Source organism: Tupaia chinensis, unplaced genomic scaffold (genome assembly GCF_000334495.1).
Source record: "Tupaia chinensis unplaced genomic scaffold, TupChi_1.0 Scaffold000545_1, whole genome shotgun sequence".
NCBI classification, from domain to species: domain Eukaryota; kingdom Metazoa; phylum Chordata; class Mammalia; order Scandentia; family Tupaiidae; genus Tupaia; species Tupaia belangeri.
In genome coordinates this window covers 219,513-242,816 of record NW_006160057.1, presented here as the reverse complement: position 1 = coordinate 242,816, position 23,304 = coordinate 219,513, and the positions used below count along the sequence as shown (strand labels likewise).

General features: G+C 38.3%; 1 protein-coding gene across 1 annotated transcript in view; it reads left to right on the top strand.

The window, feature by feature from the left end:
- The window catches only part of SNTB1 (syntrophin beta 1), a 284,731-nt gene extending 265,248 nt beyond the window's left edge, over positions 1-19,483 (top strand). Inside the window, exons 6-8 of the mRNA XM_006157521.3 lie at positions 7,920-8,116; positions 13,393-13,583; positions 17,254-19,483. Of these exons, the coding sequence (XP_006157583.1) occupies positions 7,920-8,116; positions 13,393-13,583; positions 17,254-17,346 (481 nt within the window). The 3' untranslated portion in view covers positions 17,347-19,483. The remainder of the gene's footprint in view (positions 1-7,919; positions 8,117-13,392; positions 13,584-17,253) is intronic.
- Positions 19,484-23,304: the final 3,821 nt, after the last annotated feature.

Genomic DNA, 23,304 nt, shown 5'->3' with positions numbered 1-23,304 from the left:
CAGTAATTTCACTAAGGCTACAGTCATTTATCAAAGTAAACTATGTACCAATCACTCCTTTTAAATTCTAATGAATTTTGAAAGGAATATTCTCAATATGTTCTTTTTAAGTATTCACTTCCTCTATTACTTTTCTGATAATTTTGTCCCTTAGTGAAATTACTGAATATAGGAGGCCTCCTAGGCCCTATGTACTACTATTTCTTCTTTTCCAAAATTAAAAGTGATTACTTTTTTTTTTTTTTTGAGAGATTTTCACTGTAGGGCGCGTGCGCTCGCCAGACAGACAGAGAGAGACATACAGACAGAAAGCGAGAAATCACCCCCCAGGGGTGATGGTCACGCCGCAATCCCTTCTCCTCCATTCTCCTCTCGGGATCTTGGGCATGCACGCACACGCGCCCGGCGTGAGTTTTAAGCCACCGGGTCCAGGACACGAACCGCGGTCGACTACGTGGGAGTCCAGCGACATAGCCATTACGCTAACTGCTGGTTCCCAAAAGTGATTACTTTTTAAAAAATCATCGTGAACCAGTAGGTGGCATCAGTAGATGGCATGGAGGTTAAGGTGGCTGGGTCCCATACTGCCAACTGTGTGGTTTAAGTCCTAGACCTGCCAGCTTAAAAGTCATGCTACGCAAATGTGTGCATGCCCAAAGTTCTGAGAGGAGAATGGAGAAGGGATTGTGCTGTGGCCATCCCCCTGGTGGGGTCACTTTCCCTCTCTCACTTTCTCTCTCTCTTCCCATTGAGTGCATGTTCCCTGCAGTAAAAATTAAAAATAATAAAAATCATCATCGTCATCATTGCAGGCCTGGTGGTGGAGTGCTGCTCTGCAATGCTAGAGCCTCATGAAGACTGTGGTCCAGATCACAGGTCAACCTGAAACATGCCATGTGACTGTGGTCTGGCTGGTTATAAGGCAGGTGGTGGAGGCATGTGGAAGGCAGTGCTGTGTCATGATGGGACCCTTTCTCTCTTCTTTAATAAGATAAACTTCAAAAAAATATCCATTGTAGGATTTTGCTTGGAAACACTTTATTCTATGTTTGGAAAGTCAGGATATAATTTTTTGACTTCTGCAGTCTTCCAGCCTCTCACTTCTCCTTGATTTCTCAAAAAAGTCTCCTGAGCATCACTTACAGTGTTTAAGTCCTCCTAGTACCTTGATGTGCCAACTTCCCAGGAAAGGACTTCATTTGAAGTACCATGGTGCTCTTTTAGAAATGCCACTTTATTCTGGGCTTCTATTGCACCTCACTTGGGGTCAAATCTCAAATCAATATTCTCATAAAGCAGCAAAACAAGACTTTATTAACTTTATTTTCTTTTGGCTATCTATTAGGATGTTGACCTGAAGGTGTCTCATAGACATCTAAAGTAACTCATGTTTTTGTCATTTGGAGGGAACTTTTTCTCACTGCAACTTCAATTTCCCATCTAAAAAACTATTCCTTTTGAATATCATTTTGACTTCCAGTGTAAACTTCTTCATAGCCCTTTGGGTATCTTGGTGCTATGTAAATTGGAACCCAGTAGTGGGATCTTTAGATCTAGATCTTAAAGACCTTATACAATTTTGTGTTAGTTAATGTTGAGGCTGAGATGCCTGTGAGTCATCTAACTAAATGAATATGCTCAATGACCAAGCTAATATATATATATATATATGGTGCATGTGTATGTGTCTGTGTGTGTGTGTGTGTGTGCTAAATGAATATGCTCAATGAGCAAGCTAATATATACATATATATTATAATATATATGTAGTGCGTGTGTATGTGTGTGTGTGTGTGTGTATACATTGGAATAATAATGGAATAATAATATCCATTATTATTCCAATGTATACACACACACACACAGACACATACACATGCACCATATATATATATATATATATATATATATATATATATATATATATATATATATATATATATATATATATATATATATATATATATATATATATATATATATATATATATATATATATATATATATATATATATATATATATATATATATATATATATATATATATATATATATATATATATATATGGCGCGTGTGTATGTGTCTGTGTGTGTGTGTGTATGTTGGAATAATAATGGAATAATAATATCCATTATTATTCCATTGGCTGGGAATTAGCAATATGACAATGTAAATCCATACCAAAAGAAAGATTTCAAAAACCTACTTGCAAATTGAATTATTCTAGGGGCCAGCAGTTGGTGTAATGGCTTTGTCACTGGACTCACACGTAGTACACCGCAGTTCAAGTCCTGGACCCGGTAGCTTAAACTCACACTGGGCATGTGTGTGTGCATATCCAAGATCCTGAGAGGAGAATGGAGGAGAAGGGATTGTGTCGTGACCATTCCCCCTTGGGGGAGGGGGGTTATTTCTCACTTTCTGTCTCTCTGTCTCTGTCTTTCTGGTGAGTGCACATACCTTATAGTGAAAAAAACCCTCTCCAAATTAAATTATTCTACTGTATCCCTCTATCTATTCTTATTAGCTGCCATTTATACCCCATATGGTTCATATAACAAAAGAGGTAAGGAAAAGTTTTTTTTTCAATTCTGTCCGACGGTGAGTGCAGTCACAGGAGAGAAAAAGGGAAAGTGAGGAATCACCCCCATGTCGCGTGGTCACACCACAATCCTCCATTTCTCCTTCCTTTTGGGATTTCACACACACACACACACACACACACACACACACATGCACCCAGCTTGTTTCTCAAGCTGCTGGCTACAGGACGTGAACTGCTCCATGAGCCATGTGGGTCTAGATGCCTGGACTACCGTGCTATAAGCTGACCCCAGAAAGGGTTTTGGTTTAATCTTGTCCTGTGGCCATTACTCACCTTTGAAAGGCTATGATTTGTAGAACAATCATCTCTCTGTTCAGTCTCCTCAAGGTGGTATAGTGATGAATGTCAACATTTCGATGTATTATTCACCAACTTGCTACTGCTGACAATCAAAAGCAATTGGGTGTAGATGATATAAAGAACAAAGAAAATATATTATTTCTTATACTTTAAGAGGGATGAAATAACAATATTTTGATAAATGCTAGGATTGTTCTTTGTGTATGTCAGAATCTACTGCTCTCTGTTTTTATGATAGAACTGCTTTTACTGAAGGTTCAAATTCACACTTGGAGGGAGAACTTTGTAATGATCAAATTGCTCCAACAAGGAGGAATGATTCTTACTTACTCACCCCATCCTGGCTCAAAGTCTCTACTATCATCTCCTAGAGGCTGGTTCTAACTCTCTTCCATACTCCAGAAGTGAGTCTTCTAGACTAGGGATAAACCTGGAGTGAAGGGGCTATGTGAATTAAGAGGGTAGAGAGTATTTCTTCTGTCAAACTGTGTCTTGTCAAAAATTGGTCCATGTCTGTTTTCCTTAACTGTACCTAGTCTCGAGTTTGTGTTGAGTAGGTTCTTTTATTAGTATGGTAGGGTTGACATGACAAAATACCACAAACTAAGTAACTTAAACAACAGAAATTTAGCTCTCACACTCCTAGAGGCCAGAAGTTCAAGACCAAGGTATTCCCCATGGTTGGTTTTGGTGAGAGCTGTCTTTCTGGTTTACCTTCAGGCTTTGTCCTCACATGGCCTTTCCTCTGTGAGCACAGAGAAGAAGACATGTCTTAGGTATCTTTTCCTCTACTTATATGGACCGAGTTATATTGAATAAAGGCCTTACTCTTAGAAACTTCTTTAACTTTTATTACCTCTTGGTAAGCCCTATTTACAAATACAGTTTATATTAAGAGCTAGGAGTCTAGGGGCTGGCAGGTGGCATGGTGGTTGGGGGCACTAGACTCCCACATGGCCAACCATGATTCAAATCCCAGACCTGGTGTCTTGCTCGCTCACTCTCTCTCTCTTCCTCTCTCTCTTTCTCTTCCCATCTCTGGTCAAATCAGAATACATAACAAAATGAATAGGGTTAAACAAAATAATTCTAAAAATAATGTTAAAAAGAAAGAACTGGGGTCTAACATCTGAAATTTGGGGAACACAATTCAGTCCATAACAGTGTTCTACATATATTTATTGGTTATGTCAGTCAGTGGTGAATAATGAAACCTTTATAGATTGATTTAGTTGAATGAATGAGTTAACTAGTGATTTTCAGTGTTTAGTTGGAAGGAAGGGAGAAAGGATTTTAACAGAGCAGGAAATTCCTCTGTAGCCCCTCATAGCACCCCTGAATCCAAAAGGATTCTATAACTTGCAACTCATAGGTCTCAGCACCTTTTCTGTCTCATTTGCTGGAGGCCAGTTAGTTAATGTACAGGATTAATAAGGCCACTGATGTAGTTTTCATCCCATGTGGATCAGTAAACTTCATTCTGAGAAGGTCTATTCCATAGACATAGCCTGTAGGTGTTAAAGGTGAGGAGCTAGACATGAACAGTTTAGAATAAACCAGAAATGAGCAAGTTCAGACATTCATAGAAAAGCATATCCAGCATTCCAACACTGAATTACTGTGAACATTAAACAACTAACAAAACATGTATGACACTGAATTCGATTTTTTTTCAGTGCCATGGAAATTCCAACTCTAAAAGTGGAAAGATTCGCATTTATTTTAGTTTCATGGCTTTTTAAAGTCAATTTTTAAACTGTGTAGTAAATCTTTCTTAAGGGAAGTTTTAGGAATAAAAATGAATAACAAGAAATAAAATCACCCATAAAATTACTCAGCACTTTAATGGATTTGTTTCCAAAATTTTTTTATGTGGTTGAGTTAAATGTCCAGAACTTTTCCACAGATATATATATGTATATATATTTCCCCATGTTTACATACAGTATTTATAAAACAACTTCAAGGTCTATACTGCTATCTCCAGAGGATATACACCCATATGCATAAGATAGATATCTGATTTATTTCACTTGGTTTTAATCTGGAAAACATATCCTTTTGTTACCAGTATACATCCCAAGTAGTGGAAAAGACAGTTTATCTCAGAGTTTACATACAGTACTGTATGCTTCATTAAACCAATATTGGCATATTTAAAAGAACACATAATTCAACATTTCTGCCATTCCTCAGATGGCAAATCAACTCATTCTTTAATATAAACATAAGATAATTCACACTTGGTTAGTTGGAAAATCAATTTTTCTGTTTCCCCTTTTATTCTATCAAGGAGAACTGAGCAATGATACGAATTAAAAAGAACACCAATAGTCTTTGTTCTGAAGGCTCTTTCTTCACCTTTACTTTCTGTACCATAGTGGGCTTCCCAGCAGAGACTGCCTGCACATGGCACCAGTGGCCGGATCCTAGGCTTTCACACACCTTGTTACATTCCGTTAGTAATTTTATGTCTCATGCCTGAAGCTACCAAATGCGGATTTTCCAGCAAATTGTATTTTCTGGTTATTATTTGCTTCAATTTTATAGTCTCTGGAGAAAAACAACTAGTGGTAAGAAATAAACACACACACACACACACACACACACTCACACACACACACAGCCAGCATGCTCCATGAGAGGGGTACATCTTTTTCTCATTTTGTTTCTGCCACTGCAATGTATTTATGCCATCTCTAAATTATGACAGGTTGAAGTCTTCTGGATAGAAATGTAGGGGATGGAAATGAGAACAAGTTAAGCCAGGAAGGCATTCAAAACAACAACAACAACAACAAGTTTTATTGAATAGTGACTGTGATGTACTAACTCTGAATTAAGTGCACTATGCATTTTATTATATTTTAATCTTATAAGGGTAGAAATTTTATTTTTTAAATAAGAAAATTAAAGATTAAGGGTAAGGAATAGAACTAATACTGCGAATGAATCGTATGCAAGTTTCTGTGCTAGAGACAGTTTATATATTATTTCATCTTTATACTACCTGATAAGGTAGTGAGTCTTTAAAAATTTAAAACGTGACAGACAAAGTGGGATACTAATGCAGCTTTTATGCCCCCTCAAACCTCTGTCTCTTCAGTTTAACATGCAGTATGCCAGCTATGCCTAACCAATACTGATTTTAAGATTTCAAAAGGAAGCATGCATGTATTTCTCAAAGCAACTAAAACTTAAACAGCTTTGAATATAAAAAACACTTCAAATACAGTATATTTTTGCTTCCAATAGACACCTTTTCTTAGTACATTTTTACCTGACCCCCAGTCCTTTTAAAAGCTATAATAGGCTTTAGAGAAATGATGCTTTCTGGGTTTTTTAGCCACACTTGACTTGGAATCCTGCAGCAGCTTCTCAGTCAAACACTTCTGAGTAACTAAGTAAATATATTTTTGCTTCCAATAGACACCTTTTCTTAGTACATTTTTACCTGACCCCCAGTCTCTTTAAAAGCTATAATAGGCTTTAGAGAAATGATGCTTTCTGGGTTTTTTAGCCACACTTGACTTGGAATCCTGCAGCAGCTTCTCAGTCACTCTTGCTCACTTCTCATTACAAAATGCTTCCCTTTCCTTTAGTGAACTGGACTCAGTCTCAGCATATCCAGTCCCAGTGTGTGGGCACCCACTTCCAGCAGCCATTTCCTTTCACACTGCCCTAGGCTCTACTCAATGAGATTCATAGAACTTCCATATCGTTAATGAATCTTACAACCAAAGGCTTTTCAACTAACCTTTTTCTTTGAGGTGGCCCTGCAAACTATTCCCTGCATAATTACAACCTTGTTAAGCAAAAGAAATCTCCTCAGAGTTAGACAACAGGCTTGTTGCTGGAGACTCAACAGGCTGCCCTATGCTTTATTCCACTGATAATTTTGTTTGACAGTATTTAGGTTTATAAGAGAAACTATGTTTTGGATTTCTTCTGTGCAATTTTTAATCTAGAGGTAACAAGTCCTTTGCCTAAGAAAATAATTCTCCCATATACCATGTGGATAGACACCTGGCATTTCTCTAGCAAATGGTAAAATGTTGCTTTCTGCATTAAAAGATAAGGCTGAAAATGTGAATACCCTGGAGAGAAGTAACATTTAGAAAATTATACTTATACTGCCCTGCAAATGATTGATACGAGAGTCTCTCCCAAAAGGAGGCTGAGGTATTGTATTGAGGAGTAGGACAGAGTGTCTGAGACGCATGTTTTGAGACCAGTGAGCAGTAGGAGCCAGTGCCTGCTCAGAACCGGGCGCTCAAAGCGCTTTGATTCTTCACATTTTAAGTTTGGGCTTTCAGGAAGTATTTACTCTGGAAGTCACATTTTATGCTGAGAATAAGTTTTAAAAGTTAGTGTGAAAATCTTGTGTGATAAAAACCTCTCTTGAAAATCTTTTAAATATCTACTGAAGTGCAATTTTCAACCATTTCTCAAGAATTCCGGTATTCCCATTTCTTCCTTGAGCTTTCAGATACACAGATTGCTGCTTCTTCCCCTGAGTCCCAGGCTGCTGGCTTGCACTTAGGGGCTGTGTACATGAAAAACTGCATATCTATAAGTTCATCTGATGCAGCTGATGCTCCAGAAGACAGAGACAGGAGCCTAAGTCTAACCCAGGTAGCAGGAGATCCACATTGCCTTATCCAATTCATGCTCATATGACATACTCAGGAATGGAATGATGGAGAGAAGAGTACTCAGTATTGAAGAAAGTTTTTTCTCGCTCTCACATCTTTCTTACTTTTTGACTGTGGGGGTGTAGATGAAATTTCACCAGTTAAAAGTCATATTATTTCATTTCTCTGCATACTCAAGCAGGTGCACTATTCTTGGGTGCCTGGTCTCACCAAGCATTGGCAGAAAACCATGGTGAAGAGATCGAAAAAAAGGGGGAAATCACCAGTTGGTGACTTTTATGATCTGATATGCCAGGTGGCTTAAATAGTTTTCATTTTGATGATCTTTCTCTCCTTCCTTTCCTCTCCTCTCTCTTAGGTTGGTCCATTCAGGTCCAGGGAAGGGATCGCCTCAGACTGGTGTGGACCTATCCTTTGCAACACGAACTGGTACCAGGCAAGGGATTGAAACACATCTCTTCAGGGCAGAGACCAGCAGGGATCTCTCTCATTGGACAAGGAACATAGTACAGGGTTGCCACAATTCAGCTGAACTCATTACTGAAATCACCACTGGTAAGTTTTTCTGGCTACCAATGACACACAATTATAGAAGGGATGCCTCCTATACCCTGGCCTCAAAGTATTTTTCCATCACTGGTCTTTTGGGCTACTTAATATTCCAAAGGTAAGGGCCAGCAGGTAGTATGGTGGGTGGTTAAGCCACTGGACTCCCACATGGCCGACCATAGTTTGAGTCTTAGATCTGGTGACTTGAAACTCACACCAGCACATGCGCATGCATGCCCAAAATCCCAAGAGGAGAATGGAAGAGAAGGGATTTCGGCATGGCCAATCCCCCACCTTGGGAGGTGACTTTTTTTTCACTTCCTCTCTGACTGTCTCTATCTGATTCTCTCAGGTGAGAGCACTCACCAGAGTGGCAAACAAAATGAAACAAAAAAAAATTTCTCTTTTAATTTCAAAGGTAAATGATTTTAAATTAAGGCACTGTATGCCCTACTAAAATGTAGCCTGAAGTTTTCATTGTGAAAAGCCTTATCCTATCTTCATTTAAGAAAATTTGGATAACTTGAATAGTCAGCACAATACATAGCTGATGTATGGTTAGATCCTGAGATCTAAGACAAATTGTTCTGAGATCTAAGAGCAGCCTCTCCCAGTTCTCATCTAGACACTCATAACAAGAGCGTCTTGTGAACAGTAATGAGTCTCTTCAGCAGCAGTCTTCCAGAAAATCTTACTTTGAGATTCTTAGCATTGCTTCTAGCAGTCTCAGTTCATCCTCTTCTTTCATTGTTTCTTGCCAGTTTTTTTCAGTTCTTTCTATCTCTGAGGAAGCAATAAAAGGTTATAGTCATAGTGGGGCTTTAAAGTCAGACAGTCCTGGATGCAAATTCTAGTTCTATTTCTTTCTGAATCACTTACTTTCTTCATCTATGAAAAAGCAAGGAATAATACTCAGAGGTGTAATAAGAATAATAGTACCTACCACCTAGGTTGTCAGTAAGTACTATTACTAGTTATTCTTGTAATTATTGTCTCCATACCTGTCCAATATACTAGTCTCTAGTCATGTGGCTATTAAAATTTAAATGAATTAAAAACTTAGTATGTTCTTCAGTCATGTTCAATTGCCACATGTGCCTAATGGCTATGTTGGATGGTGCGAATCAAGAACATTTGCATCATGGCATGAAGTCCAGCTCTGCTGAGGAGCAGAATTTCCCACAGACATCTCAATAGTGGTGCTTGTGGACTTTAGCTGCACTAAAAGCAACAAAGACAACAATGAAGTTTTTAAGTATAACCCTCAAAAGCCTCAGCTTGCTGACTCTCCACCTTCAGAGATTCAGAATTAGAACTTTCTGGACTGGGGCCTGAGTCTACATCTAACTAGGTGCTGGCCCTTAGACCACACTCTGCATAGTACCACACCAGCTTGCAATTTCCTCAACACTCTACTCAACAGAGGGGACATAGATTTACATGGAACCTGGCTTCTCCAAATTCCCTCTGCTTGTGTAAACATGCAGATGTTCCAGGATGGGCCCGATAGCCAAGTGGTTAAAAGGACCAGATCCCATATAGCCAACTGCAGTCCTAATCCCAGTCCCGGCAGTTTAAAAAGCAGGCCAAACATATGTGTGGGAGTCCACAAAATCCTGACAGGATGGAGAAAAAGAGGAGACAGGATTGTGGAGTGACCATGCCCCAGTGTGGGGTGTTTCTCTCCATTTCCTCCCCCACCTCTCTTTGGCAAGTGCACACTCCTAGCAATTAAAAATAAAAAAGAAAAGGAAAGAAAAAGCAGATGTTATGTAGAGTTTCTACTGCAACATATCCAAGATAATCAGTGCCTTTTTGTAATTATCTTGGAACAACTAATTAGGCCCCCCAAATGTTTCCCATCATTGTTGAAAATGTTCAAGAGTGTCCCTGAAGCTTTTATTTTTGATGCCTATTCTGTATGGAAAAAAAAAAAAAAAACAAAAAAAACCCTGGAGTTTTGAACCTAAGGTATCCAAACACCAACCCACCTAATACTAAAGTTTATAGTTACATGTGTAATACTGGAGAAGTTCAGACTCTACACAACAATTTCAGGAGTGTTCTAAGAAAGAATGAAGATGTCCAAAGGGATTTGGTTTAGTTTACATTCTACAAATTTTCTGAAATCCTTCTTTCTGAATAAGCTGAACTCTGCTTTGACAGGAAAACAATGGAGCTGTTGATAGATTAGCCAAAGGGGAATAACTAAGAATTTTGTGAACTGAGCTAGCTGGTGGTGGAGAATATATTATGGAAATGATCAAGGTGTACCCAGTTACAAATTGGAAAGATGCCTGTGGAGAGGGGTTTACATTTTAATCAGAGTGTCAATTAACTTGATAATGTGTTCAATTTATTTTGTGTAGATTGAAAACATCTTCAGATAACTGATTCCATTATTTAAAGGCTACAAATAACATTAAAGGTCAACCAGAATTAAAGTGGCATAACTTGAAAGTTAAGTTATAGCATAACTTTAAAGTTTAAAGATGGAGGAAAAAACACATTTAAAGTCAATTTCACCACATACTCTACACATGGTAGAGATGAAGGTTATCAAAAAGGAGAAGTGAAAATGGGAAGCTGTAACTACCTGTATGCTCCCATCCTTGGTTGTCCTTGGACTGAAGCAGTGACAGAGGGCAAGACCCAAGGGTTCTGCCCAGAAAAACTTATAGACATATTAAAGAGAACAGCTTTGAAAACATCAGTCAAACTTAGTGGCAAGGGGAAAGAAGCCTGTATTGAGTCTGGGGAAGGGTGGTATGTTTCAACTAAAAGTTTAAATAAAAACCACCATATCTGATGAACAATGACAATTTCTATCTTTTTCTGCCAAAACAAAAAGGTGTACCACACTACTGTCATGCTTCATGAGAGAGGCAAGCTAAGAAACTCTTTGCCTAGGTACCTCCTCATATCTCTCCATGCCCTGAGTGCCAATGCATGAGAAAGATAACATGGACAGAGTAGAAAACACTTGATTTTTTATGAAATCCTCACTGTTTTTTATTTTTATTTATTTTTTACTTAAAAATATTTTTAAAATATTTAATTATTGTACATCTTTACAGAATACAGAATGGACTTTCCAGGCATGAATATGCTGCCTATTTGTCTAGTCAAAGATATTCCTATACAAAGTATCATCAAGAGATAATTTTCCATTTTTCATATCCATTAAATATGTTTTTCTTCCTTGGTTTCGTCCCTCTCATCCCTGATTGTCCACCTTCCTCCCACACTGTTTCTAGTATCCATAGTTTCTCTCCCTGATTTTATACCTTCCAATATTTCAGTGTCTGCTACAACCTGCAGACATGCTTTATGTATTGAGCAGGGATATACAGTGCCTCTCTTTCTTCATCTGGCTCACTTCATTTCACATTAAATCTTCCATCTTCATTCACTTTCTATCAAATGGCAGGGTCTCATTGATTTTTTTAATGGCTGGAGTAATATTTCTCTTTTTTAAATGTCTCATTGTACTTTCTTTTTAAATTTTTTATTTAACACATTCAATCACTATACATCACTACAGTTTATAAAACGAATTTATCTAACATGAATATACTTCACACCAGTCCAGTTGAAGATACCACGTACATTATCATCAACAGATAATCATCCATTTCTGTGTCCCATAAATGTCTTGCCTCTCTATTTTCTCGTTGATTCCTTTCCTGAGTAGTATTTTATAGTGCATGTGTGCCACACTTTTTTAATTCATTAAGAACTTGAATGTTGAAAGCTGAGCAACCTGGGTTGTAGCATGTTCATCACTCTGAGCTTTGCTTTTTTAATCTAATATTGGGCTAAGTTCCTGCTTTGAAGTTTGTGATAAGGTTCAATTCAATATAGTTTACAAAGCTGAATGGAACTACTGGTGGTAGAGAGGAAGTTCACAATCAATAATGCTCTTACTCACACTTCTCTTAGCCTCTACTACCAGTGAAGAAAATGTCCTGGTTTCTCTAAAGATCTCTTGGATGGAGATCAAGGCCTGAGCCAATTTACTTGCTAGGGTCTGTTAAATAGGGTGTATCCAATCTGATACTTAATAACTATTTTCAGAACTCTTTCATCAAAGGTTTTAAACATTCCCAAGTTTTCCTACCTAGGAGCTAGCATGCTGGTGGCCATTGCCCTGTCAAGCTTATAAACTCAAAGAGCTGGATTCTTGTCTCAAGCACAAGAATTCCCGATAAAAGCTGGTGCTTGATCTGCTTAAAGTGGTTTCATTTTGTTCCTTTGGATCGGAGGGCACCACGAGGACACCACCCCAGAGATTGCTGGACAACAAAACTGGCAGAGGGAGGAACAGCCATTCATGCTTCATGGAAATGCATGTTTGAGATTGGTCTGTAAGAGCAGCTTTTCCAGAATCCAATATCAGCAGGGAAATTAAATGAATACTTCTTTTAGTTCCTAAAACAAGCTTTGGTAGACATAAGAACTAGATTTTCTTTTTTTTTTTTTTACTATAGTTTGCATGTACTCACCAGAGACAGAGACAGAGAGAAAGGAAAGGGAGAAAGTATCCCCCAGGGGTGCTTGTCATGCTGCGATCTCTTCTCCTCCTTTCTCCTCTCAGGACTTTGGACACATGTGTGCACATGCCCAATGTTATTTTAAAGCTGCTGAGTCCAGGACTCAAACCACACAGTCGGCCCTGTGGGATCCAGTTGTGTTAACCACAATGCCACCTGCTAGCCCCCTAAATTAGATTCTTTCAAAGTTACTCACTCCTGATCTCTTATGTATGTTAGCTTTGTTAACTTGGGTACCATAATGTGGGGATGCTAGCTTTTTTCACTAGACAGAAAACATTACGTTGTGTGTGTGTGTGTGTGTGTGTGTGTGTATGTGAGAGAGAGAGAAAGAGAGAGAGAGAGGATGATGATGATAATATTGATTCAGAGGTAGCTTTCTCTACTCTAGCTGATGACAAGGCCCATCTGGCCATTGTAAGTCAATTATTACACCTATCGACCTATGGGTTAGAAAGGCTAGAGCCCAGAAAACATTCTGTAAATCCTAGCAAAAGGACTTCCTTTCCATTTATTTCCCTAAGTTCTATGAGACTAGTTAAATTATGATATCAAAATCAATTGAAGGAGAATATTTTCATAAACAATCATCTCCCCCCCCCCTTACTTTAATAAGAAATTCGTAGCTGGATCCTGGGGTTAAGGAGACTTGAAGTGTTGGGAGCTTGGAGAAATGCATTGACTTTCATTGCTCACGCTTGTCTTTCCATCTCTTTCTCATCCTCCCAGCGTGCACCTACAAAAACCAGGAGTGCCGTTTGACCATACATTATGAGAATGGATTTTCTATTACCACTGAAGCACAGGAGGGTGTGTTTCCCAAGACAATCATACAGTCCCCTTATGAAAAGCTCAAAATGTCTTCAGATGATGGAATCAGGATGCTGTATTTAGATTTTGGAGGCAAAGATGGAGAGATTGTAAGTGCACTTTTCTTCCTCCAGCGTGATTTCATCCACCTCATTATGCAGCACACTTATTATGACTCATAAACAGAATGCTGCCTTACATTCATTAAGTGCTCGACTGTTAACAAAGTACTTGCAGGGCCATGTTTTATTTGATCCTTGAAAAACAGTGATCAGATTCAATTATTTCAAAGTTCTTTCCTTTGGTCTCATTTTTTATTAGAAAGCTAACATAAATATTTGAATCAAAGGAAAGAATCCTTTACAAGGTCAGCATTAAATTCTCATCAAAAAAGGTCTCACTAGCTTAAAAAAGTGAACCATCCATTTTTAAAAAGTATCAAGGATCTAATCTAACCTTTTTTGGCAATATACTAGGTGTTAAGGATTTGGGAAAGTAAAACACATAGTCTCTGCCATCAGGGAGGAGCAGAGAGGACAGAGAGCAAAGAGGAAGGAGGGATTGGACAGGGAGCTGAGTAGAAGGGACATCTGGACAATAAGAAACTGGCCACTATACCTGAGTGGAGAGAAGGCCAGACAGGGCACAGCAATTCAGAGCTGAGGTCAAATAATGTCCAAGAAATTAGCATATTTATCTGTTAAGGCAACATTTCTGCTCCTATCAATACAAACAGTCCATGTGTTTAAATTCATGATTTCCTGTGATCATTGCCACCTGCTAGGATGAAAGTGTACTTCAGTTCCACAGGTGGGTGAGAACTGCACCTTCTTCTACTTTCTAGCAAGTGTAGTTCTTAGCAGTTCTCAGAGGGTGGAACATCTCATTTAAGCTGTTGAAGGTAGAACTTCAAAGAGCCCCTTGATTTTCTAATAACAAGTCTCTGTGTAGGTCTTCCCTTGCCACCAGGTTAGCCAACAAATATTTGTTGATTTCCACGTGGTAACAGGGATGGGGAATATGCAAAATACAGAGATAGATCTGTTTGCACAATCTGGTAATTGCAATGTAGCCACTGACTTTCTATATATCCCTTTTCTGTCCACTCCTATCTCTTCAGCTATTTCAGATATTTCTCAAGCAGCATTTTGGTAATTTTTTGGAAACCACTGGGGGTTACCCAGCAGGAGAGATTCAAAGAAGGGGCCAGGAAGGGGCCATGCTCAACACAGTGTAGGCTCTTTTACCTCAAAGTTGCTCACTATGGTTCTAGATTGGGTCATGCTGCTGTCTCCAACACAGAAGCAATCTCTTTTTTCTTTTAAAAGAATTATTTTATTTATTGTTATTATTTTTTAACTTGACCAGAGAGAGACAGAAAGAAAGAGCAAAGTGGGAAAGGAAGCTGCCAGGACGAGGACTTGAACTGAAGTAAAGCAAATTTCTTACCATGCATGCAATGGGTAGTGAGGATGAAGTCCATTCCCTGAAGCTGACAGTTGATCCACACTCACTTTCTGAGGACTATTTCCAGCCATTTTTCTGACAATCAAAATGGACCTGCAGAATTCTATTAGATTTTTTGTTTGTTTGCTTGTGTGTTTTAACAAGTTCAGCCTGAAGCATCATTTTGAAAATAAAGTAGTGATCTAAATCTCCGTTTCACTAAGAATATTCTAGTTGTTGCTCTATCAATCACCCACCCATGTACTTTTTCCAAAAGGTTACTACTCTCTAGCAAAGTAGAAAAGAACAAGAATCAGCCTCCTGCTTTATCCTTGGTTTAAAAATTCAAGGCTATTTTTGCCCATGAGGAAAATCACTTATATCTAAATTTCAGCCTTTCTGCCTGTAATTATGCCCTGGCTTGGAAGATTTAGGAAGGACTGATTTGGTACTGCCAGCACATTAGGTTGGTAAGCTCAAGTTTGGACACAGCCCCCCAATGTCTAGTTAAGCTATTCCTGGGGGTGGCAATGGTCCTTCCCTGGGCAGGGGAATGAAGTAGAGATGAGCTGTAGAAAATGCAATTAATGGAGAGTCAAGAAAGACCCAGGTTATTTTTCTGAGTTTACAACTAACTCACCAACTGTCTTCGGAAAGTCCTTTTATTTCTTTGGATCTAAATCACCCCATCTATAAAACACAGGGACTAAAGCAGATAATGTTTAAAGTGACTTCCAAAAGTTGCACCCTGTGTTGGGGAGACAGAATGGTGGTGAAGTACTGACCCTGGCATGAGAGAGACTTGAGTCTGAGTCCCTACTTTCCAATTACTCTAAGAGCTGTGATTTTAGAAAGTTTATAACCTCTCCAAACTGGAGATTACGTCACTGGACTCCCGTGTAGCCTACTGCAATTTGAGTCTCAAACCTGGTGGCTTAAAACTCACAGGTTTGTGTGCATGTACGCCCAAAATCCCAAGAAGAGAATGGAAGAGAAGGGATTGCAGCATGGCTATCTCCCCTGAGGTGTGTGTGTGGGAGGGGTGATTTCTTACTTTCTGTCTCTTGTCTCTCCAGCAAGAACACACATTCTATAGCAAAAAATCTTTAAAAAAAAAAAAAAATTAAGTTTACAACTTCTCAAAATCCTAGTTTCCCCAAAATACAAATAGAGTTAATAACCACAGCCACTTTGTAAGGATTTTGTGAGAGAAAATTAAATGATAGTGTGTAGGAAATATTTAACACAGTACCAGGCTTATCCTGAGAACAACCTTAACTTTGGTGGTATGTTTATATGCTCAGGTTGTTCTTGTTCCCCAGCAGTGTCCATCAGAACAAAATCGGGGGCAGCAGAGAAAATTGGGAACACTTCCTCCAATTTTCCTAAATAAGTTTGGATGATAAAATTCAAATTTGAACTCTCATGCCATGACCATGTGCCTCATATGTGCTGAGTTCACACTGAGAAGTATGAGACTTTAGCTGGTGCCTTCACAGAGCTGTGACATGTATGCTCACAAAGACAGTGAGAACACAGCTGCTTCATACAGGTGCTGTGTCTTGCAGTTTATAGGGACATTTCACATACAGTGTCTCACTGAATGCTCTAAGTATCCTGGGAGTTAGCAGAACTGAGAAGAATCTTAAGTGGCTTGTCCAAGATCATACATCTAAACAGTAACAGATGGAGACAGGGTGGTAAGAGGGTGAGGGGAAGGGGAAAGTGTGAGAAAAGAAATTAAGGAGAAAAACAGGCAAGACATTTATGGGACACAGAAATGGACTGTTGTCTGTGGGTGATAATGTGTCTAGTATCCTCAACTGTACTGTGTGAGGTATATCCATGATGGGTAAATTCATTTCACAAGCTAAGTGATGTATAGTGATTGAATGTATAAAATAAATTTTTAAAAAAATCACAGGAAAAATTTTAGAAAAACAATAGCAACAGAACCAGGACTCAAATGTAATCTTCACATGTGAAATTTAATACTGCTTCACACTGTATTCAATCCAGCATACACATTGTGTGATGGTACCAGCAATGAATGGTATAGCCAGTAAAGAAGGGAGACACCAGTATTTATGGTATTGGCATATATACATTTCACACAACCTATTTTGGAATGAAGATATGTGAGATATAAGGAATAAATTCAAAGAGTTATTTCTTTATCTCGTTGCGGGGGAGGGGGCATGGTTTTAAAACATAATTGCTCCAGTTCCCACTTAAAAGCAAGAAGTGGATATAGATTCGTTTGATGTGTAAATCACTGTTCTGTATCAAGCATTAATTTAAAATCTCTCATGCTCTCTTCTTTTTAAATTTCAGCAACTGGACCTTCATTCCTGCCCTAAGCCAATTGTTTTCATCATTCATTCCTTCCTGTCAGCTAAGATTACAAGACTGGGCTTGGTGGCCTGAACTGAGGGGCAACGTGCCATTGAGAAAAGGAGGGTTGTGATGCCACCAGAGAGAGTGACATCGGACACCATCTGTAGTGAGCAGGGCACAATGGTAGCATGTTGCAGTCAGCTTTAGATCTCAGGAGTCACATGTCGCTGTTCTAGACTCCTCTGTCAGTTCAAGCAACTACAAGGAGAATCCCACGAGGGATATCAAAATAAAACATTTTAGAACAGTACAAGGTTAAGAGGTGAGGGCACTTAGAAATACACAAGCATAGCTTTTTAAGTGACAGCCAAGGACCTGACCATTAGAACAGCATGTGCAGATCTTAATCATACCAGTTTCAAGGGAACTGGTTCACCCGAGTAAACAAGGGCTGAATAGATGAGAAAGGGACATTTTCACTACACTCCCCATCCCCCCACCCCATAACTCCCCAACCACCAGTAACAGTGATCCCTGGTTTTATGGTGATGTATTTCCTAATTGTGGTTGAGTTCACTTTCACTGATAGTGAAAGAAAAAATACTTAGATGGAAATCTACCTTTTATTTAAGTATGAAGCAGCTGTTACTTTTTTAAATGGAATTTTCTTTCCATGGTGTAGAATGATTCCGAAGTGTTCTTATTAGCATATGCTGAGCAGAAATTAAATAAAGTATCAGATACTGATCTGAGCTGTAAGCTGGCAGAATCTGAGCCAAAGTAGGCTGCTTAAATTGCAGAGCTTTGCTGAAGAGTTGTATTTACAAAAGATGATTAATTCCGGGACTACACTCACACCAAGGTCTGCTCTAATAGTCAAGACTGATAGGTTTATTTAAAGAAATCAAATTATATCTTTTTCTTTTTTTGGTTTAAGATTGCCATCTGATTTATATACAGTGTATGTAAAACAGCTCATGTGGTTGGGGTTAACTAATTCTCCCCATCTCATGGTTTTCTGTAGAAGTACTGAGCAATTTATTGACCCTTGTTTCTGCCTGTGCTTGTATGCATGCATTTTCAAGCAAGTAATAGAGCAGCCTCATTTAATTCTGGACGAAGCTGGGTTTTACATATGGACCCAGTGCTATAATCGAATCTATTGATAGCACCTGCAGCTCTTTCAGAATTCCAGGGAAATAATATAATGACCAGATATTTTTCTATAAGACTATTTTCAGACAGTATATTGCACATTATTGATTTAATGCTATCGCTTTTATTTTTTAAAACTAGTTCACCAAAAATATCCATTATTTGATTTTTGGAGTCACTTTTATTAAACCTTGAGAATTAGCTTTAGAATTTCTATAAGCACTTCTCACCCTCCTTTGCCCTTTGATTTATGTAGACAAATGTTCTGCTTTAGATCTGTTTTTTTTAAAAACTCATATTTTAGTAAATACCTATGCAAGCAGCTTTACAAGGTAAAACTATTTTAAAGGAATGTGCTTTTGCTCACCTACACTTATGTTTGTTGTGTTGCAAAATTTTATTTTAAATTAACGTTTCCCCAAAGTATATATTATATAACACTAGTTCCATGGGACAGTGCTCCAAGTAATATTTTTGTTTTAGGGAGGGTAGAGGGGCAGGAAGAGGTTTGGTAATAAAAACTCTTCTTTGTTAAATACTGAGCTAAAAATTGTTAAGCAGATTTAATGATTGTTGGCCTCCTCAAAGCCTTTAATGTTCATTGTGATTCTTCAAAGGGAAGATCTGGCCTGCCATTCCTTACACTTACTACAGAACTTGTGAAGCTAGTGGGTTTTTTTGTTTGTTTGTTGTTTTTTATTTAATGCTTTAGAAAACACAGCTTTAGGATACTGACTTTTTGTTTGTTTCCTATTTTAAAATGCTAAAGAGTGAAGTCCCAGCTTGAATACTGTAGGAAAGCTTTGATGCATTTGTAAATTATATTGCACTCTTTCGCTATGTATTTTCCAAATCACTGGAATGTTGTTATACAAGAGAACTATACTTGTGTATTGTAAATAACATATTAAAATACATATATTAATGCCAATAGTTTAATTCAAAAATATGTAATCTACGGTGCTTGGTACTATATGAAGTATGGATTAATTACTCATAAATTGCAGAGATCCTATTATATATTTATAGACAAATTAAAATGATCATAATTACAAATATTTCTTCATCACAAGTTTTGGACTGATTAATATTTGTGTGGGGGTCAACAGAAACTACATTCTCTACATTTATAAAAATTTAATTTAAATATTTATATTTTAGGACAAATCTATTTGAATAAAACGAATGCATTTTCTGACGTAAAAGATGCTATTATCAAGAAATAGAGACTTTTACGAAGAGACATGTGTATATGAATCATTTTTTCCTCTAAAGTGGATCATAACAAACTGGCTATGATGAATTAGTTTCAAATACTCATTTTTTTTCTTTTTTTGAATGCAGCACGTCACAGTGATTTCACACTGTACATTTTCATTTTCTCTTGACCTGTGTTAGTGTGTGTATGACACAGACTTGTAAGTCTGGCTCGTGGCTGGGCACAGTCTGTGAATCAACAGAGTCATTTTGGGCCATTTGTATTTGTCCAGTTCACTCTGTCTTCAATTCCATCAATGATCAAATTCACAGTGTTTGTCCCTAAATGAAAACCAATGCAAAGGAACGAAAGCACAGTCTGTTCCTGGAAAAACGTCAGCGTGGCTGAGCAAGTTCTTTGTTGTGACATCTTTTTAGACCATCTCACAGGCCCCTAAAGGGGGCCACAGAAAAGTAGGTACTGATTCGTTTTCTGACTCGAAGTATGAGAAAAAAAAACATAAAGCCATTACAAAGTACCTAGGCAAGGCCATTAACTTAATACCATCAACAGGTAGAAGTAAAGTTTTGAAAAAGACATGTCCCTTTCTGCCAAAGCTTGTTGGCCCCACGAGGTTGAATTTGGGAATGGTTTTAATGGTCAGAGGATTCTCCTAAAATTAAAGGGCAAGGTTTTTCTGGTTCCTATTTTACAAATATTAGATATGCCATCTTGTGATTGGAGTAGACAAGGCTGATTTTTTCTAAAATGCTTGTATGTTTACAATACCATGGATATCATGTACATGTATGTATGGATTACGTAAGTATTTACCTCTGACTTCCAGTGCAAAAGTTTGTATTTTATTTCAAATATATAATATGGATGGAGTGGATGATGGTTTCAGACAGAGGACTATGGGAGCGTGGAGACAAATCTTGCTTTTCTCTTCCACCAGGACTGGCTTGGAGGTATTATACTAGTGAGTAATCAGCAATTGTGTGTGTGTGTGTGCACTGACTTTTTTTTTAAAAAAAATTTGTTAAAAATATACATGTTTGGTATCAGCAGGTGGTATGGTGGTTAAGGCACTGACTCCCACATGGCCAAAAATAAGTCAAGTCCCTGACGCAGTGGCTTGAAAATCATACCAGGTGTGTGTGTGTGTGTGTGTGTGTGTGTGTGTGCCCAAAATCACAAGAGGAGAATGAAGAAGGGATTTGCAGCATGGCCTTCCCTCCTTGGGGGGGGGGATGATTTCTCACTTTCCCTCTCTCTGTCTCTCTCTCTTTCTCTCCCTCTCTCTCTGGCGAACATATGGAAAATGGCAAAAGAACAAACAAACAAAAAACCAGATTTGATCCCATTGTGACAAACTTTGACAGGTCTCTAAAATATTAGTATTGCCCCCAAATTATTAAGAAGGATAGTTTCAGTATAGGTCTTTACCTAAAATTTAGGGCTCTTATTTGTTCATTTGTATTTTTTTGCTCTAGGGCTTATGTGTTCAAGCCATTGGGTCCAAGACTCTAACTGCACAGTAGGTCACGTAGGGTTCAGCACCTAGGCCACTACATCACCTGCTGGCCCTAGGGCTCTCATTTTAAACAAAGTTTTCATGGCATTTGACCCCTGTACACAAGCTCCAAATACTCAAATTTTCTGATGTATTAGGATTGGTTTGAGCTACTTAAAGTCATCTCTTGCACATATGCCCTGGTCTAGATACTACTGTTAAACCTTGGTCATGTATAATATTCCATTAAATTCAGGAATGTCTTCCTGAACATCTCTTGAAGTTGTTCATCCAGCCTAAAATGGAAAATTCCAGTACTTGTGGAAGGGAAGCCTCCTTCTCTCTCCAGGCAGGCCATTTCATTGCTAGATGACTGGAGGTGTTGGAAAGTGTTCACCTAATTACAGCCAAAATTGCTATGTGCTCTACCTCCAGTCACAACCCTGGTTCTACCCTTGAGACACTGAAAAGACATGCATCCACATACATATGAAAAGACAAGTCAAGGCTGGGATCTACAAAATAATGAATGATGATCCAAAAATGATTTTAAATAGAACATACAGAGGTTTTTAAAGACTTTTCTTTTTGGGCCATCTTTCTGGCCAGGTGGTTAAGGTAGCCAGATCCCACATGGATGACTGCGTGGATGGAGTCCAAGACCCTGTGACTTAAGAAACATGCACGTGTGCCCAAAATCCTACAAAGAGGAAAAGATGAGAAGAACAGATTTCAGAGTAACACTTCCCCATAGGGGATGCTTTGTTCTCTATCCCTCCTCTGTCTCTGTTTTTGGAGCATATGCATGCCCTTTAGCATTCTCAAAAATTTCTCCTTTCATCTTTAAGGAATCAGCTAATCAAGATTAATACAGTCTATGATACTTAGAGAAAGTGATGCTTCAGGTGTTTATACAGCTATCAGTAGGCAATGACTTGGAAGGTAATCTGACAATATCTTTAAAAATATAAAATATATCTACCTTTCAGTTTGTAGGAATTTATTCCAGAGATATAACTGTATGGGTGCACAAAGGCTAATGTGTAAGGATCATCTTTTCAATGTAACATGAAGCTGAAAAAGTTCATATGATCAGATACACAGATATGTTTGAATACCCTGCAACTTTTATATAGAATGGTCAATTTGTAAGTGCTAATGTGGACAAAATGTCTGCAAGATGCACATCTCCTTATTATTTATGTTGTTTTAGCAGTTCTCAAGAAGAGTCCCACTGTCCCCTTCCTGCAACCTACTGGGGGTGTTTTGGAAATCTGTGGTAGTGTCACTGGGTTGTCACAATGAATAGGGGCAGGCAGGACTCTTAGTAGTCAATGAATGAGAGCCAGAATTGATAACCCACTGACAATAGCCCTATATCAAGTTGAACCATTGGCCATGTAATTTTTGTGTCCTCTCAGTTATTGATGTAGGTGAAAAAATCATTTGTTATTATCTGAGTCTAGACTTTACTACATTTTATATATGAAAGTGTTTTGGCTGATACAATATATTCTGAATTCTCTAGATTGGCAACTGTCAAGTATATGGAAGAAAGACTGTGTTTTTATTTTGCTCAGAGGATTACCAAAAGTTGTTAGTATTTTATAAGGTCACCAGTAGCAAACATATACTTGTTATTTGAGTTACCAATGCAAATCACCTGACTTAGAGTCATTTCATTCATGGTGAATCTAGGTAAAGGTCAATCATTTGACTATTGGTGGACCTCGGTTTACAAGGGCTCCATCTAAGATTATTTGACTTTACAAATGGTGAGAAAGTGGGACCAGCAGTTAGCATAATGACTGTGTTGCTGGACTCCCATGTAGTCGACAGCGGTTCGCGTCCCGGACCCAGTGGCTTAATGCTCACACCGGGCGCGTGTGCATGCGTGTCCAACACCCCGAGAGGAGACGGAGAAGAAGGGATTGTGGTGTGGCCATCCCCCCTGGGAGGTTATTTCTCGCTTTCTGTCTCTCCGTCTCTGTCTGTCTGGCGAGTGCATGCGCCCTATAGCAAAAAATCTCTCTAAAAAAAAGAAACAAATGGTGGGAAAGTGACACATTCAGTAGAGATCATACATCATCGTAGTACACATATAACCATTCTGTTTTTCACTTTTAGTGTAATTTTCAATTATATGAGATACAGAACATTTTATTTTAAAATAAGCTTT